Source organism: Panicum virgatum, chromosome 9N (genome assembly GCF_016808335.1).
Source record: "Panicum virgatum strain AP13 chromosome 9N, P.virgatum_v5, whole genome shotgun sequence".
Classification (NCBI taxonomy): Eukaryota; Viridiplantae; Streptophyta; class Magnoliopsida; order Poales; family Poaceae; genus Panicum; species Panicum virgatum.
In genome coordinates, this window is record NC_053153.1 from 68619759 (window position 1) to 68639336 (window position 19578).

General features: G+C 45.2%; 1 protein-coding gene and 1 long non-coding RNA gene across 4 annotated transcripts; both read right to left on the reverse strand.

The window, feature by feature from the left end:
* Window positions 1-7173: 7173 nt before the first annotated feature.
* Window positions 7174-11028, reverse strand: LOC120691354. 3 transcript variants are annotated; one of them, XR_005682201.1, is made up of 6 exons: window positions 10449-11028; window positions 10101-10372; window positions 9963-10032; window positions 9259-9311; window positions 8926-9101; window positions 7174-7674 (listed from the first exon to the last, which is right to left on the reverse strand). It is a non-coding gene; the product is annotated as an uncharacterized LOC120691354 (long non-coding RNA). The 3 variants fall into 3 exon arrangements; XR_005682200.1 differs by having other exon boundaries at window positions 10101-11028; XR_005682202.1 differs by having other exon boundaries at window positions 9709-10032; window positions 10101-11028.
* A 1667-nt stretch (window positions 11029-12695) lies between these two features.
* On the reverse strand, window positions 12696-17195 carry LOC120690640. The gene is made up of 6 exons (XM_039973365.1): window positions 16679-17195; window positions 15683-15874; window positions 15360-15599; window positions 14556-14773; window positions 13811-14062; window positions 12696-13346 (listed from the first exon to the last, which is right to left on the reverse strand). Exons 1-6 carry the CDS (start codon window positions 17094-17096, stop codon window positions 13065-13067), a joined length of 1602 nt encoding a protein of 533 aa, XP_039829299.1. The 5' UTR covers window positions 17097-17195; the 3' UTR covers window positions 12696-13064.
* Window positions 17196-19578: the final 2383 nt, after the last annotated feature.

Here is a 19578-nt window from a genome sequence, read left to right on the forward strand (position 1 = left end):
GTGATATTAGTAAATATGTAGGAACACTTGATCTAATTTTAAAGAGATATGTACGTTACCTGCACTTGGGAAGAACTGCGACGTCAGCCCGTGCACGGTCGACGGATACGGGAACGAGGACGAGGCCTGGGACGACCCGTGGCTGTCTTCGTACTGCACACGGCTTCCCAAGTTGTGCACTACCTGATGCAACTGGTCACGCTGCCTCGACCATGCCTCTGTCTGGTCAAACTGGGTCATTGGGGATCCGGCACGTACCCTCGTCAGGTAAGTCGAGCAGTCCATCTCCATCATGTTGCAAAGGCGAAACTGCATCCATTCAGTAAAGGAATAGTTAGAAACACATGAATTATCTTATGAATATGAATATGAATATATATATATATGCAAATATGATCAAGAGACTCACCGCGCCAGCTAGTTCCTCCACGTGGTGCCGGGCATAGCCATCCTGAGGCCTCGCCTGTTGTGGCTGCGAGTGAGTGTCAACATAAACCAGACGGGCCCGAGTCCGGGGTAAGTACCAGGTGAGATAAGCCCTAAAGGAGCTGTCTGTGTGTGGTCATGTTGGATGGACCAAGTGCTCGTCTGCCTGTTCCCATTGGTCCACCCGCGGCTGCATCTTAGTGAGCCAATCATCAGAGCACGGCAAGCCACTCCTTGACAACCTACAAAAGTGGACCACAAATAATCGTTAGATTCGACACGAATGTATGAACCAAGTTCATTCATAATTACCTGTGGTCCTGGCGACTGACACGCTCCAACGCGGTGGCACCGGAAACTCCTGGCGCTACCCAAACTATCTCCTGACTCTCCAGGAGCAATATGCCTCAACCGCGATGTCATAAACCAGGACGACTGTAGTAAGCCACAGGCTTGCATTCACAGAGCAGTGCGAAGACAGGCCTGCTGGTGCACGGGTAGCCACAGCCTCTGGGCTGTAAGGCTCCCAGACAACGTCCTCGGACGTCAGCATGTCGAGCTCCGAAACAAACTCAGGATATGCTCGTCTAACCTGCGCATGCGCCCAGGACCTCTGCATTCCGAATAAGTAAAATTAAAAGTGCGCTAATGCATCATGTAACAATGAATAACAAAATTAGATTTGTTGCGAAAGTACCTGACGCCAGATCCAGATGATTCCCATAGTGGGCCTCTCGTCCTCCTCGTCGTCGTACATGGCCCCGAGGTAAGGCTCGTGGCTGACCATGGGCCGACCAACGGCTAGCCTCTTGTACGACCAAAGATGTAGTAATAGTGGGCACCCTGCCAGGATAGCGTTCCCATGTGTCTTAATGCAGCCGTCGCAGAGTCCACGGTAAGTGGCTGCAAGTACCGCCTCACCCCAGTTGTAGGGCGGTACGTCCTCGTCCCCATCCGCAATCTCCCGTGCATACGGAAGGAGAATCCTATCGACCGAGTTGCCATGAGTGTTGTTGAACATGATGTAACCAAACAACCAAAGTAGGTACGCCTCCAGCGATCTGGTCACACTGTACTCGTCGGCATCCGCAGCCAACAGGGCAGGTTGCATAAACAATTAAGATTAATTAATTCAACTGACAATGGAACATGTGAATTGTAACAATTAAATTTAAATATGGAATGAATACGTACTGTAAACTGTAGGAACCAGGTCTTCGAAGGACTTGCTGCTCGCGGGTGCGGGTTGATCGGACCTGCTTCTTCCACGCGGTCAACCAGGGCAAAATGGGCCTCCAGGTCATCCTTCCACGAGGCCGCCACCACACGCGGACCTACAGCCTCCCCGACGATAGGGAGGCCGAGGAGGTAGGCCATGTCCTGCAGCGTAGGAGTCATCTCCCCACACGGGAGGTGGAACGTGTGTGTCTCCGGCCTCCATCTGTCAACGAGCGCCGTCAGGAGGGATCGGTCGAGCTGAATAGGCCCAACCTCGACAAGACGGCTCAGAGTCAGTAGACCGGCATCACGTAACCTGCAATAAACAAAATTGTCAAAACAAAGGAATATCGACGAATACATAAGTGATAAACAATAATATTTCATTACATACTTGTCACACCAATCGTGGTGTATAGAGATCGCCTCCCCGGGTGGACGAGGACGTAGCACCTCTAGGGCTCGGTGCTCAACTGCTACAAAGTAAGACCTGTGGCTCGAGTCGATAACTGAGTCTAGCAAGGAGTCCATCTTCATACCTGCATTCAAAAATATATGAGAACACATAGGTACATATATGTTTCATACAAACTGGACACATAGGTACAATAATATTTCATTACATACCTGCAATATTTCATTACTACATATTACAAATAATGAAATACAATTGTGGATCATGACACCGAATGCCTTCCACGAGCAATTCTCGCCGATGCTCGTCTGAACGTAGGAGGTGCTCCATCTCTGGGATTTCTGGAAGGACCGACGTCAGCAGCATCGTGAAGTGCATTCTGAGGACAATTCTTGTAGTTGTGACCCAATGCTCCACATTGGCTGCAACGCTTTTGTGCCTTGCTTGCTTCGGACTCGTCCATACCATTCCGAATACGACGTGTCTGACGGCGGCCTTTGCCTTTCTTAGTGGCTGGATCAGAAATAAACATCTTATTCTCATTATCCTGAATGAAAGGCCCCACTATTCCAATCCCGTATACCTCATGTCCCTAGGTGGATACAGCTGCTTACTTGCTGAAGTAAGGTGAAACAAATACTCCTGGATGCAACCCAGACTCTGCACATGCCGCAATGAGATGAGAGCATGCCAAATGCAATAACTTAGGCTTCATGCAGGAGTAGAAGGCTTTGTCATCTACTGTAATCAAACTCTCCTGTACCACCCTATCTCTACGGATACCACGACCAGTTCTATCCTTGCATAGAACCTCAAATCTATGCTCCATTGTACCTGTCAATATGACGCGGTGCAGTTTGGCCTTTTCAATCTTCTCTTGCATATATTGTGTCACTCTTGTGCAAAACTGAATTTGGGGTTGCTGATGTTTATGCTTACAGCCGTGTAACGCTCTCTAAAATACTTCATGCACCCATACATGATGAACTCAACAATTCCCACAAGAGGAAAGGCACGACAAGAACGCATAACCATATTGAAACACTCTGCATGGTTCGTTGTCTGAATACCATACCGTATTCCGTTGGTATCATAAAGGAATGACCATTTCTCCTTAGGTGCACCTCGAATCCAGTGTGAAAATGGCTTCTCAATTGAATCCCTAGCCTCTGCAGCCTGACTCGTGCCTGCTCCTATTGTCCTTACCTTCACTAGCTCTGCAGTCAACCGATCAAGCATCTGCCATAATGCATTGAATTTTCTCTGTTGATTTTGGGTGCACAACCTCTTAAACAGGTTCTTAAGATCCTTGTTCTTGAAGTGGTCATAGAAGTTTGCACCCATATGCCTAATGCACCACCTGTTTTGGACATCGGGCCACAATGGAGGCGTTGTCGCAGTTCCACATTGCAATTTCAGTATTGATTGCAGCAGACCTGCATGCCTATCACTAATAAGGCACATATGGACGTGCAGCAACAACATGAACCTTCACTCGTTCAAGGAACCAATACCAATTGTCTAAGTTCTCATTCTCAACAAATGCAAATGCGAGCGGAACTATTTGGTTGTTGCAATCTACTCCGATTGCAGTGAGTATCTGACATTTATACCTTCCAGTCAGAAATGTGCCAACAATGCAGATCACCGGAAGACAACACTGAAATGCTCTAACACAAGCACCAATGCAAAAGAAGCCTCGTTGCATAATTCTTTGCCCCCTAGTCACGGCTGGTACGAGGTATGTGTCATAAAAGCTTTCAGGATTTCTAGCAGCAACCTGGGATAACATACGAGGTAGGTTATCATATGATGCCTCGTATGTGCCGAACCACATCTCGAACACCCTTTGTTTAGCCCGCCATGGCTTCAAATAACTAATGGTGTACTGGTAAGTCTGATCAATGTGTCGAACAATCATTTTTTGCTCATAATTTAGGTTGTCCATAATAAACCCATACATTTGCTTTGCAACAAAGTCGCATGATATATTGAGATGTGAGGGAAGAACTTCTGACAGTAAACAAGTGTGCTCTGTCACAATGGAACATTTCCAGTTCGACTTCCATTTTCCCTTGAATGCATGTACTCGCCATGGAGATCCATCATTCACACACTTCACCTCATATTCTTTACTGCCAGACTTTACGACTTTGAATTCTCGTTTCAATGATATTGCCCATAGTCTCACAGCATCTTTTACGGCTTCAATGTTTGGATATGTTGCACCTTGCACTATCTCATTCCCTATGTACTCCCACTCCTGATTTCGTACGTCTTCTGCGACATGACTGCCAAAACCATGCTCCTTCCACTCTTTTGGCCTTGAGTACTGCTCGTCATCAGATGAGCCCTCATATTCTTCCATCTCTATTGTGGTTTGGTCTTCTGCCTCCATCTCGTCCACAATGCTATGTATCCTCTCTCCCTCATCATCTAGGCCTTGTGGTCCCATGTTTTGGTTCTCTGTCTCTTCTGACTCATCTTGCTCAACATAATTGGTCTCTCTTCGAATACTCGGAGTTTCTTGATCTGCACAATGTTGGATTTCATTTTGTGTCTTCTCCCGAATTTGAACAAGAATGGCCAGTGGCCACCCACGCTCTAGAGCTGCTTGCATGTACTTCTGTCAGTCATCAGTGCTGTGTATCATCATCAATTCCCATAAATCACTTTCTACCTCCCAATTAACAAGAGACTGGACGATGATCACATGTGTCAACGGATCAACACGGAACCCACGCTGCAGCCACTTACATATGGAACCAAAACTCCTTTCCAGAGGTTTATCTATGGCGCTAGATGTGCACTTAAAGGCAGAAAGATCTACTCCATTTGGCCCATACAAAACATTGTAGTCACCATAAAATACTTGAAACTGCATCTTGCTCGACATATCTGTATATCACATAATACTTATCGAGTTATACTCTTTACTTCACTACCTTATTCAATAATCCGTAAAAACTAAGTATGAAATTCAACTACAACATATAAGTATTCATAACTACGTGATGACACTCAAATTCTATAATGCATATGCCAAATTCTATTCTAAATCATAATTAATTTATAAACACGTCTCTAATAGTACTGCAATTGTGATAATAAATGCGTAGTACTAATTTTCTAAACTAATTTACTACTACGTAACTACAAACTAAAGTATCATTAAACTCCTACTTAAATGGTTCTACTATAGCACTAATTAAATTAAATTACTCACCCCTACTTAAATTACTCCTACTTAAATGCGTAGTACTTAAATGGAAAAATATATAAACTAAATGTACTAACCTGCAGATCACAAGTGCTGAATCCGGCAGGGCTTTGCCGCTTCCCTTCTCCTCACCCCTCTCTTATTTTTTGGATTTTTGGTGGAATTTTTGGGCTCAAATGAGGAGGGAAGGGGGTCGGATGCTTATATAAGGGGGTACCCCGGTTGCCCGAGGGGGGGCGACAGGCCCCCCTGTCGCCCGTGGGGGGGCGACAGGCTCCCTTTTTTTTTGCCAAAGACCTCCTTGCGAATTTGAAAAAAAATACACTTAGGGCCTGTCGCCCTATGGGGGCGACTGGGGGTATTTTTAAAATTTTTCAAAATGGACATATATTTTTGAAATTTTTATTTTTTTTAAATATAAAAAAAGAAAAAACCGCGGTGTCAGCCAAGCAGTCGCGCAGAGGCCTCCGCAGGCTTGCCCTCGAGCGGACGGCTGCAGTGCAGGGGCTGGGCTGAAGTGGGTTTTTTTTTTTACTTCATGTGCTGTTTCTACTAGTATGCTTATTGGGTTGTGGGCTGCTAGGGTATGCCGGGCCATACCCGTGCAGCCCACTAGCTCCGCCCCTTGCTGGTTGACTGTGGCGGGCTAGGATTTAGGGTAACTAGATAGGTTGGCGCGCTATGCGCGCCTGTAGCAAAAGGTTTGATCTAAAATTATAATAAAAATATATTATTATGTGCTATACTTAAAGTAATATCGTGTTGATGTATTTTAACAATATGTTGATGTATTGAATGAAGTCTAAAAGTTAAAGTACATAGGTATAGTAGTTTAAAGTCTGAGAGCACGCTAAATGTATAGATATATATTTTTTTAGGTTTTTTTTGTTTTATGTTAGTAGGTACGGTAGGTGAATTGATTTATATTTATTATTGATTTTGGTAGGGTAAAAGAAAAATTTAGTAATTTGTAGTAGGTATAGTTCATGAATTGTCATACAATTATATTTTGCGAATTAAAATCCATTAAGTTGTAGGGGCTAGCACATGTAGATGTAATTGATGTTTATTATGTTCGTGTAAATAAATAATTAAATACATTTTATGAATGAATTCCAATTGAATATTATGTGGGTACCACCTGAATAGCACACAGGACCCACGTTGGTTCTGCATAAATAGTATATGTAGGAATTCATTTTTTGTATGTTAACAGATATAGTTGATGGATTAGCTTGCACTAATTATTAATTTTGGTAGAAAAAATCATAAGATTAGGAATGAATGGATGATTCAATTATATTTTGTGAGTTCACAAAGTGAAAACAAAATCCAATAAGTAATAGATGTGAATGTTTTGGTAGAAAAAATCATAAGATTAGGAATGAATGGATGATTCAATTATATTTTGCGAGTTCACAAAGTGAAAACAAAATCCAATAAGTAATAGAGGTGAATGTAGTATACAATTTTGTTTTTTGTTTTTTGTGTATAAAGAATAACTAAACATTTAAACACGTGGGGCCACATGTTTTTATTTTTTTACAATTTTATTATTTTTTATTATGAATCATATTTTTATCATTTTTTATTATAAACAGTGCCCGGGCCCGCATGAACAGTACTTCAACATTATTATTTAGTATGAACAGTGCCCCCGGGCCCACATGAACAGTGCCCCCCCGACCCACATGAACAGTACCGCCGGGCCCACGTGGGGCCGCGACTCACGGCAGCGCTCCAAATCTTGGAGCTTTAGTATATGTACTCAACTAGGACATTTCGCGCCCTACCGTTTGAACAATAAAATGCATATAAACATAAGGCAATAAAAAGTAATAATTAAACTATATACATGATATAAAATGAATTCAATACGAAGACACCACATCCGGTAGCAAGCACATCATCAGCATATTAACATAGGTGTCTATCTAGCATTTGAATTATAAATATTACAACACATCTAAGCACAAAGTTATCCTTGCCATCAAGTGTCTGTTCGGCATTTAAATAAAAAATATTACAAAACAAGAGCATGATATCCTATCCATAAGGTGTCTATCCGGCATCTCAATCAACATCACATTACATCCAATCACCATAGTTACATCCGAGCACCAAACTATCCTAGGTGTCTGTCCGGCATTTGCACATCTATATTACAGAACATCCAAGCACCATACATGCAACAGCAAGTATGCAAATATAGCCACCAAACAACCTAGCTGATAGCTTTGAATACTAACTGAAACAAAAAGCAAACCACCATGGTACAAACTTTGCAAGCCGAAGTCAATGCAGTCTTCAGGTCCCATGCATCAGACTCTTCTTGCCAGAGACGGAAGGGCACACAGAAGCCGGCCACAACATGAGCTTCACTGCTCATCATCCACTGCAAAAGGATAATAATTTAATATCTAGCATGTGTCATGTAGATGGAACAACAACTTTCAAATGATCTGCTACTTGCATGGTTTCTAAAAACAGGATGGCAGGTTGCTAATTAAAAAAGGTCGACAAAACAGTAACACTCAGTTGTTTCTATATCTTCTTACTGCATTTTGTTTAAGTCGTCTCGCTTGGCCACTTTGACCAGCCGAGTTTATGTGGTTATATACCTTGTTGATCCATTTTACTTCTAATATAAATGTCACATTATGCTCAATTAACGAAAGTATTATTCAGATTATGTTCTGAAGTAATCATGTTGCTTGAATGATTTTACCCCTCAAATCTCTTCACTTTCCACATATAAGAAAAATAAGTTGTGAGTAGGAATGATTTGATAGAACTGATTTTTTCACGCTCACCATGCAGTTAACTTCTCATCATCAGGAAACGAAATGATTTGGGTGTCACCAAGCCACAATTGACTTCTTTCATCACAAAATAAGGAAAAAAAATTCAGGCCTATGTGTACATAAGGAAACAGAGTCTCTGATGCCATGAGCTATATTCAAAATTTATTAGTCTGATAAATAAAATGAGAGCATGCTGAAACTACATATACCTAACCAGCTCAAATTTTAGTACATCTTCAATCTTACTGTAAGGTATTTTCCTTAAAAATTCAGACAAAGAAGACTCCATGGCAGATCGATTCAATTGTATGTAATTGCTAAATATTCCCCCTGCAGGTTATTAGTAAATTTTCCCCTTTTCAAACCTAGCAGGAACACTCTGAGAGTTCCTCCAACATACAACAGAGAAATATTAACTCCTACAGAAAAATCAAGGAGAAGCAAATTTAAACAAACAATGACGCTACTAAAATGATTGTCCCACTTCTCATGTCATGGCAATGGTACATGACCACACAAGCAGAGCAGGTAAAATGGACATGAACACTACAGTTCCTACTATCGACAGGCCTTCTGATTTCAGTGGAAAAACAAGGAGAACAAATGTGTTGCTTATACTATATCAATGGCCATCTGATCCCGGAGGAAAAACACAAGAAAATAAATATGCTGATTGCAATATCACATACGGTTAAATTGTTTTATCTACAAATGTGTTGCAGAAAGATCGATTTTAGTAGGTAAAATCATGGTCAGATCCAAATACAAATACCATGCGATAGGGGATTGGGTGTTTGATTTAGTGCAGCGGGATGGGAAGGGAGTGGAATAGGCAGGCGTACCCCTCTCAGATATTCATCGCTAGCGAAGCGCCCGCTCAACGAACACGAGGAACAACGGACAGCGCAGCCGAGGCAGGACGACAGCGCATGAAGGTAATCTTGCACGCCACGTCAAACTGCACGAACAGGTCCGACAGCAGCACCGCCACCAGCTCCGCGGGCAGCCCGAAAGCCTGCTGCTTCCCCAAGTTGTATTACGACATGTCAATCTTCCAAATAGATGATCAATGAAATTACTGTAGCATATCAATCATAGTGCAACGTGGAATCAATGACATCAAACAACTGATCCATCTCTAGCAATGTAATAGGCACAAGAGAGTAGTAACTTACTTCCTCTTCTCCAATTCTGGTAAATTACTCCTGGAAAACCTTGCAACAATGACCTGCAAATACAAGCTAACAATTCATGAGGTCCATGTTCGTCAAGCAAGAGATGCAAAACTATCAGAGATTAGGGGCAAAAGGGGAAGGGGGAATAAAATGTAGGCTAGAATTTGTTCAGATTCAGTAGAAATATTGGTTTATGCTAGAATTTGCAATGTTTCTAGACCTTCATGCACGTATGATTGCAAGAACAATTGAGTATCAGAAAATGATTTCAGGTGCATGGTGGGCATAACTTGAAAGTTGAAACAAAAGGAACTGATTCAATTGGCATAGCATAACGAAGTAAGATAGAACCCTGAACGAAACCCCAGGGCCCCATCATGAGAGATGCTAGTAGTTTTTTTAAGTTCCGAAAGCCAACAAATTGTGTGAAGGAACGAAGGAATCCTTAACTGAATCCTAAAATCTGTTATGCTGTTTGCTCCTGTCGACATCCATATATGTGATTACATGATAGATATCTGGAAGAGGAGGGTGGGCGGAACTGGAAAAAAGGAGCAGCACTCGATGGAAGTTACAGATAGCAGTATGATCAACAACTAATCTGTGGGCTAGCGATGTGAACACGAAGAAGAGCAGAAGGCCCTTTCTGCATAGGGTTTGGGCTGGAAGAGGGAAATTGAAAGGAACGGAGAGGGTTCACATACGGCCCCCCTGGCGGGGTAGTTGGCGATCATGGCGGCAGATTCCTGGAGCCTCTCAACTGCACCCGGACCCCTAGCATGCATCAGAATTCATTCAATTGAGTGAAATACAGAGGTAGATATCTACCGAGAGCTACTGACCGAAGGTGAATTCCTTCTTGAAGGCTTCATGGCAAATCAGATCGGCTCGGAGCGAATCGCCGGTTGCTTCCTTCCCTTCGTTGAAATCCGCTGTGCTCACCGGCCAGGTCCGGAATGGCGTCGCGGCCCAAGGTTGGGGGCGGCCAGATCCTGTCCGTCCCACACGCCAGCTCCCCCACCGTGCCCATGAACTCGGCGGCGCCCAGCCAGTCCGCCACCGCGTGGCTGAACCGGAACCCCACCACAAAGCCGCCGCACCCTAACATGCTCACCTGCAGCAAATTCGGCACTGGTGGTAAGAGAGCCAGAAGGAAATCCCAAATCCGCGCCCAATCGAAGCAACCCTACACAATGCGGCTCGAATCGAGGAGGCCTGGACAAGCAGGAAGGGCTTGTTCTCCTCCTCGCGGCTGGGGCGCGGCAGCGGGTGCGGGAGCAGGTTGTCCTTGGAGATCTGCCATAGCCGATGTTGACGTCGAGGCGGGAGCAGTCGAGCACGAAGAGGTCCGGGTTGCGGACGTAGACCTTGAGCGCGGCGGAGATGGTGCCGGTGACGGCGGGGCGCGCCGTGACGGAGACGTGCGCGAGGCGGAGGCGTGCGAGGGAGACATGCGCGAGGCGAGGCGGAGGCAGAGGCGCGCGAGGCGAGGCAGAGGCGTGCATGGAGGATGCCCCGCGAGCGCGAGGATGAAGAGGGCGGCGAGGCAAGGGCCGAGGCAGCGGTCCCCGCAGCGCAGGCGGCGGCGGCGGATGGGACGAGGAGCACGGTTGGGGAGTCGGCCGGGTGGCGGTCGAGGTAGGGAGAGGGCGGCGGCGAGGAGCAGGAGAGGGAGGGAGGCGGCGGCGGCGCAGCGGGGAGCAGGAGAGGGATTGAGGTGGCCGCGAGGGAGCCGAGGAGGAGAGCGGCGGCGGCGAGGGGACCGGGGGAGGAGAGGGAGGGAGAGAGTGGGCGCCGACAGGAAGGAGGGAGAGGGGCTAGGGTTCGGGTGCGGCGGGAGGGGGCAAATGAAAAACGTCTGGCGGGGGTTTCACTAAAATGACAAGATTCTCAGATTTCTCCTTCGTATGGAGATAATCATTAGTTCGAGGACCTAAGAGTAAAATATGCGAACGTGTTTACTACAGTATCCGGATGATCTGGGTTCTATTATGATTCATGGAACATAGGAGGGTTTTTTTGCAAAGTATCCGGCGCTCAGAGGGATCCACACGCGTCCCATTATTCCCGTGGGACACGGGAGAGAAGCGTAGAGGAGTAACTTTTAACCATTCTGATGGGTATTCAAATTTTCAAAGGCTATTTTTTTATAGTTTAAAATGTAGATTCATAGCACATAATTGAGTGTCAATAATATAAAATTGCTCAAAACTGTTCAATGTACTAAATGATCAATATATCAAAGAAGGAATATCTTAAACAAAAGAAGGACAAACTTATAAAACAAAAATGATAAAAATAAGGATGTTTACAGACTACAAGATCTGCTCCTGTGGTTTGAAAATGTCACTTCTGGTTTGGTCTTAAGGATACTTGGCGGGTGGGTTTTGAATGGCTGATCACTGTAGTGGCTGATTTTGTGAAAGGGTATGTAATGTAGCAGCTGGTTAAGACTCGATTACCCGTAAGCACACACAATATACTCAATAACTACAACAGTAGTACTGTAGCTACTGTACCCACCCACGCTGGTTTGCTCTACTGTAGCTACTGTACCCACCCACGCTGGTTTAGAGCAAGTATTATGATGGGCTACTAGCTGGCTGATGTCTATGTGGAGGAGAGAGAAGTGAAAAAAAAGAGAAAAGAGCGGGCGACTCGCGATGCGCCGACTGCGTCTGGCGAAAACGCCTTGCGTGCGTTGTCATTGGCTGCAGCAGCAAACGCTACATTAAATAGCAGAAGGCCCGAAGCATCCCCCGAGCTGTATCGCCACCAGCCGACAAGAAGCAAGCGAAACCATTAAACTCTTATCAGCGAGCCGAACGGGGAGGATGCCTGCTGCCTGGATCGCCGGTCGGTGGTCGCTGCGCTCCGTCAACTGTCGTGCGGCCACCTCTAGTGCGGCGGCTGCTCGTCCTGGCTTCAGAGCAAGTATTATAACCGGCATTGAGCCGGCTGAAATCCTCCGTGGCAGAAAAAGAAAGAAGGAGAGAGAGCACCGCGGCCGGCTCGCGGAGCGCCCGCTCCCGATCGGCGTATACGCAGCACGTCTCTCATTGGCTGGCAGTCGCTATCGGCCATTAAATTTTAGCGGGGTCCACCACCACCGCGCAGTCCTTACTGCCCGCTGTGGGCGAAATCATAGTCGGACGCCGGACGGAGCTTGGCCCCTGCCCGAGCCGCGAGGGCGGCGGGGCGCGCGGGCAGGCGCTGGGGGCGAGACAGATGGGGCGCAAGGCGGTGGCTAGCTAGGCGAGGGCAGGGAGGAGGGCGACGATCTATCTGCCAATTTTGGGACGGCGGCGGGGATTAGGAGGCTGTTTTGTTGTATCATTTTCGTATATTCTTTTAAGATAACGCAACCGGTGAATGTATTACTTTTTTAGACAGTGATGCCAAAATTGTAGTTGAGGGAAAAATATTCAGCCGAGAGCGCAATTCAACCATCAGGTTTGCATGCCAGAGTAAGCAAATCTGCAAAAAGAAGTGTATAACGGTGTCACATTATGACAGGTTAACTGAATTTTAACACCGACTATACTAAGTGCGCACCAAGCAGGTGCCTCGTGCATTCGGGATGATCATTTGTACATCGAAGTGAAACCACATAATCCGGCGGCGCCACCTCCCATCCAATGATGCTTTTGCCTTCAATACTTGCGCAAGAGGACAAGCTCAGTCCACCTGATGTAGGCCTTGTCCCATGGGCAGCGAAGAAAAGCCCGTCTATCTGTGAGGTATTGTGTCATGTAGTAGTAGTAAGGTCTTGTATCTATACTGCTGATCCTGAAAACTGATCTTGATCAGGCCAGGCTTGATTTTCCTTGTTCCTCCTCTGTAAGATTGTCCGGTGCTGTTGTTTCTTCGGCAAGCTCTGAAGCCACATCGCTGCTGGGAAGTGGCGCAGGGTTGATAGGGCCCTGGGGGATGCCGAAGAGTGTGGAGAATATCTGCCTGTGGCACTCGTCGCAGAAGCAGAAGTACGAGAAGTGACCTTCATCAAGAAGCTTGTGCACCGTAGCTCCTGGAACCACCCGCCGGAAAAATTCAGCCACTGACGGTGAGACCACTCGGTCATCCATTCCCTGTTGAGATATGAAAAGGTTAGTGCTTCAGGAAGATCTAGGCTGCTTCAGTGTGCAAGGAAGATAATCTGAGAAGAAGATTTAAAAAGAACTACTCCATCTCCCAGCTATGCCATTTGGTTGTTGCTATTTGCCTATTTCATCTCAGTGCATACATAATAAATTCCAGTACTATCTACACTTATTATCGATTTTCCTCAATCAAGCAAAACCAAGATTATTCCAGCTACAATTAACAACTGATGGAACCTTTTTACTTGTGCTATTAAAGCTTTTTTGAAGCCTCTAATGGGCTAACCACAACATGCAGTCGCATTAACTCCATGTGCTAGGCAGCTACAGAACATCATCTGAATAGCATCCTTGCTACTAAGCTATGGTTGAAATAGCTGTAGTGGGCTTTCTTTAGTTTCTACTAATTGCTGACATGCTTCCGAATCACTTTCGGCAAAAAGAGTACAAACCTGCCAGATATGTATTGGGCCCAGAAATCCAACCCACTCTCGTTCAACTTGATTGAACAGAGACTTGATGAGTTCAAAAAAGCTTCGATCCTCTTTCTTCTGCATTTGAATGTCAGACAAGCTGAAACCCCAGTCAGATACTTGCAACACAGCTTCCTCTACAAATGGCCGTGCATCTCCCTGGCGCACAGACTCTGCAACATTCCTTTCCCAGAATGCATTGAACTCAGGACCTTCCAGTAAAGTTTTGTCCTGATTAACACGCAGAATATTAGTACTTTGCATGAGAAAGGGCCAATGTTCACACTTAACCAAAGGAGTAAACACTAAGATTTCATAAATAAGCATCAATCAGGCATGGGCAAATCAATTACTAATGTGTTCATGCAGCACAACAATGCTGATGTTGCTTTCCTATGTGGAAAGATGCTGCATGTATAGTAGTAAGTGGAAAACAAACCAAGATGCTCTGAATTTTCACTTGAGTTAAGAAAAATGTAGTTTTGTAACTAAAATCCAGTGCCACTTCTTGTATCATTATCTCAGGTACAAAGTACCACTACCACCCATATTGCATCTGACATACCTATGGCTTGAAATAAATAGAAATTTTCTACATTATGAACCCTAATGACATACAATAAGGGCAGGAATGGTAAAGCAAATAATCATGTCACTCCCATGTTGCTCTACAACAGCATCCCAAGTTTGCACTGGGATGTACATAAAAGTGATATTAGCATACCTTCTTCCCCAATGACAGTGACAACCAACTCTCCGGCTGTCCTTGCTTGCCAGAAAGGAAGCTTCGGTGATAGAAGAGGGGCAGTAGTGATGGAAACCTCCGAGCTAAAATGTGCATAAGTTTCCGTTTTGTCGACCATCTATCCCATGTTCTATGCCTCTCATCTTTGGTCATCTTGGAGTCATATGGATTTGCCATAGGTGCAAACATTGCTGCACCTGGATTCAGGACAATGAATTATCAGCAGATCAACAGTAACATTTATGTATTCAATAAGCATGCAAGGTTTATGTTATTTGAAAACTTAAGAAAACAAAGCTTTTGATTGAAATAGACATGTCTTTAGATGCAAGGTAGTTATGTCCTGACCAAATCAATATTACAGTTAAGGAATAGCCATACTGGGCATTAGTGCTTTCATTCAGAAGCATAACAGAAGTACCATTACAAATTTGGATAGTGCTGAATAATCCAATTGAATAGACCACGTGCATTTCATTATCATCAAGGCAAATAAGAGTATCCGAAAATACTATATATCCTCATAAGTAATGTAGTAACAAACATTAAAAAAAATGTAAAGTATGGATGTCATTAGGTTTAAGTCAAGCATGTGCAGAATTAGGTCTCTTCAAGTTCAATAAGTATAAGTAAGGTATGACACTGCACAACCACAGGATGATAAAAAGGGTGCTATGCTGTGATAGTGTCAAAACACTAGCACTAAAGGGGCATCCATGAAGAACTAGACAAAACCATAATTTACAAATCCGGAAAACATAGAAAATCATTTGAGGTAGGTACCAGCAACCCTATCAGGAATGTAACGAAGAGCACTCCAAGCATGCATGCCACCACCAGAATAGCCCACAACCCAGAACTTGTCGGGAATATCAAGAGCATCAGCCAAATGGAGCATGTCCAGGGCAGAAGAATTGAGATTTCGGCCTGGGTGCGGATCACTTTCACCAAAACCAGGAAGATCATAGGTCACAAGTCGTGCCCCAAATTCTTCCAGAAGGGATGCACTGATTCCAGGGATTCCTGCATGGGAAGGGACAATGATCAAATTGGGAAAGCCAGAAGTGCCAATACCGTCCAGAAAATGATGTATAACTCAACCCTACCTGCCAGCCTTGATGAAAGAAAAGAATGAGGAGCAATCAGTGAAAATCTCGCCCTATCAGCTGAGACTCCTTGTTCTTCATAAGCTAGATGGCGTCCATCAGGAAGTAGGATTCTATTCGCACTTGGGGGGCTGATGATAAGTTTCTTTGGAAGCTCAACCGGAGTTTCATCACCACTCCCAACACCTAAAACTGCATGGAAAACATTCTCATTAATTAAGCAGTTAAAGTGGTGCACTGATCCCTACATGTATAAACTGATACACAAATCAACTGACCACAATGCACTGACAAAATGGTTGTCCAATCTGGTATGAATATTTCAAGTGGCGCTGCTGGATAAATGTTGATATAGCTTTATAACATGACGAAACTAATGAAATTTGCCTTAAATTCGTGATATTACTTCAAGAATTTACAAAGCAGCAAAGTGTGAAGCATTGGCTCACAATGAAACCAAACTGGTCGCAAAATGTCGATAAACGATAAGAAATCAGTGACAGTCAGTCTGACCAAACGGTTGACTCAACAGTAGAACATTGACTGATTCAGCGGCAAATTTAGTCATCATACTGATTCAGTTAATGGTGTGCCTTTTTCTTTCTAGTCAACACAATGTTGTCCAAGCAGACGAGGCATGGATCCCACAATCTGTCAAATTATGGTCGCAAATGCCACATTTTTCAACAATTTCGACACCGGAACATACAGAAAAAATGAAACATGGTCACCTATGAGAGAGGCTGAATACGAAGTTCAAATAGAACAGTCAATAAAAACTGAAACACGCATCCATCCAGAACTCTCCAGTCAGTCAGATCCATCCCCTCAGATGAACAAATACGAGACAAAGGACGAAACGCGCATAGTATGATGCGGAACGCCACAAACCACCGTTGCACGCCCAGTTGGAGGCAGAGAGCCGGACACAAGCAAGCACAGGAGGTGCTGACTGCTGAGGCAGAGAAGAGCGGGGGACGCGAGATCAGCGGTTACCTAGGAGCGTGACGAATGCGACTGCGGCGACGATGAGCCAACACCTCACGGGGTCGCGCTCCTCAGGGAGGTACTCGTTCATGAAGCTGAGGCGCTTCCCCGTGGCCGCCGCCCGCTTCCTGAGCCGCCGCGCGAGCTCGCTGTCCTCGGCGCCGGCGAGGCTCTGCGCGGCGACGTCCCACAGCCCGCGGCCCAGCTCCCGCAGCATCTCCGCCGTCGACTCCGCGAACCCCTTCGCCTGCTGCGCCCACCCCTCCTCCGCCATCCCCTCTTCCTCCTCGCCGTACCACCCGGCCCCGGCCGCCGCGACATTCGCCGCCGCCGGCGCCTCCCCTCCGGCGCCGTGGAGATGGACGCCCGCGTCCCCCACGAGGGTGGCCAGGTCCTCGTGCCACGTCATCATCGACGCCGCCGACATCTCGCCGCCGCGGCGCCGATCGCTTCCGCTCCGCGCTGTACGTGCTCCCGTGCAGGAGAGGTTTGGAAATTGGAAAGCGAGGAGAGTGGGGGGAGTGGGAGAGGAGACTGGGGAGTTGGAAACGGAGGCGATGGCGAGCTCGAGACGTTTGGCTGACTTGTGGGCCCCGCTAGGCTGTGTGGGTAGGAGTTTCGGTGGGTCTCGGTCTGATTTTGGTCGTTCCGGGGTTGCTTTCTTTCCCACGAGGCACGAGCGTCCACGGATCTAGGCCGTAGGAAATGTGACGGGGAGGTACGGCGGCTCGCAACCGCCGTTAATGGACGGTCAGATTTGTTGTACCACTGAGCACTGAATTTGTACCAACGGCGCTTCAGTGTTGTACTGTGTGTGCAGTTGAAGTGATCACAAGGATTCAAAAATAAGGGTGTGTTTAGTTGGTGAAAAAGTTTAGATTTAGATATTGTAGCACGTTTCGTTGTTATTTGATAATTAATATCCAATTATGAATTAATTAACGTCGTTAGATTCATCTTGTAAGAATCAGTCAGACTGTGTAATTAGTTATTTCTTTTAACTACATTTAATGTTTTATGTATGTGTCTAAAAATTCGATGTAACGGATGCTATTTAAAAAAATTTGGAAACTAAACGGGGCCTAAGTGGCCCCATTTGTTGCTGCTCTCTGCAAATGTCAGGATCAAGCTGTTCACAGATATTTGAACGTTTTCCGGACTCCGGAGCAGTATCCCCCCCCCCCCCCCCCCCCCCCCCCTCCCACGCATTTGTGTTTTCTTGTGTTTACTGTATAGATAAAAGCAAAAGTAAAAGGTTTCTTTGAGTGTTGCGGAGTAACGAATGGTTGTAGATAGATTAAGGTCGTGTAGATAGATTAAGGTCGTGTTTGGTTGCAAAAACCAAAATTCCAAAAAAAAAATTCCGGCACCTGTATGGAGACTTAAATCTAGACGAAATAAAAAACGCATTGCGACTTCTGTCTGTAAATAGCGAGACGAATCTAATAAACCTAATTAGGCTGTAATTAGATGCTAAATTGCTACAGTAAATAACCTCTAATGACGGATTAATTAGGCTCATTAGATTCGTCTCGCGATTTACAGACGAGTTCTGTAATTATTTTTGTGATTAGTCTATGTTTAGTACTTCAAATGTAGAAAGATGTCTTTTCAAAAATTTTACGGGAGGCAACCAAACACGGCCTAAGGCCGACAACAGTTTCTAGTGTTTGGCATTGCTCGAAGATATCGGTATAATTTTAAAAAACGACATTAAGTGGCGTGGTTTTTTTTATCTTACAATCCCTAGCTTTTCTCTGAAGCGTCTTGCACTCTTGCTATTGCAAATTTGCATACACGTCTACTATTTTTTTTTCCTTTGCGTTGCATTTGCGTGGAGGTTAATGAGTTACTCGGAAGATGTGGAGCATTTGCTTGCAACTATGTTTGTGATACTCTCTTTGTTTGTAACAGTTCCCCGACTCTTTTGTTTTATGTTAATTTGGTGATCCGATTGATTTCGGTTCAAACATGATAGAACAGTAATCTCATATGACGATTGAACATATATGATATCAAAACACCAATTCCTACTAGTTTATAGTAATAAACGAGTAAACGACCAAGTACTAACAAGTACTCCCTTCGTTCTGGAATATAAAGCATTGGAGAGTTTAAAATTTGTACGCAAATGTAAGAGACCTTAGAATCCTTTAGGCAAAAAGATATGATAATCTTCTTAGTTTTAGCGCTAGTTTTGTAAAAAATTCAACTGTGGTGGACCAGGGGAGTAAAAAAACCATGCTAATCTCCTTAGTTTTGATACGGGCACTAATTGATTAACTAAACAATGCACTAATGAAAGTACATGTGGCTTTTCTATACATTTATAATCTGTCTGCAAAAATTAAAATACGCTATATTTCAGGACGGAGGGAGAGACAAAGCACATTGAGGATTTTTGGATTTGATGGCAAGCTTTAACATAATTTAATAACGCCATTTATAATACTATAGTTTTTTACAAGTACAAACGTCCTTTGGATAATACCGCACGCAATAGTATTCAACTACAAATTGCTCCTCCACCATTAGAGCAGGGCTTATAGTCCCAGCCGGCAGCCGGCTGGGAGCGCATGGGCACAGTAGCGGGGCCGCTGCTGCAGGGCTGCTCAGCCAATTCCCTCCTGCGCAACGCCTCTCCGCCCGCTCAAGCCGGCATTTTACAAGCCACCGACTGCCTTCTGTCTCCTCCTACATCAGACGTCGCCTGTTGCCAGCCGGCCATAATACCTGCTCTTAGCGCTTGAAAGGTCGCGCCCTACCCGTCCCCTGGATTCACGTTGGTGGCCGCTTGCTCATTTGCGCTGTTGGCAAGCCCTCGCGTTGCTCGAGCAGAAACAAGATGGCGGCGCAACCCGACGAGCCGAGCGGACGGCGGCAACGGGTGGACCGGCTGGCGGAGACCG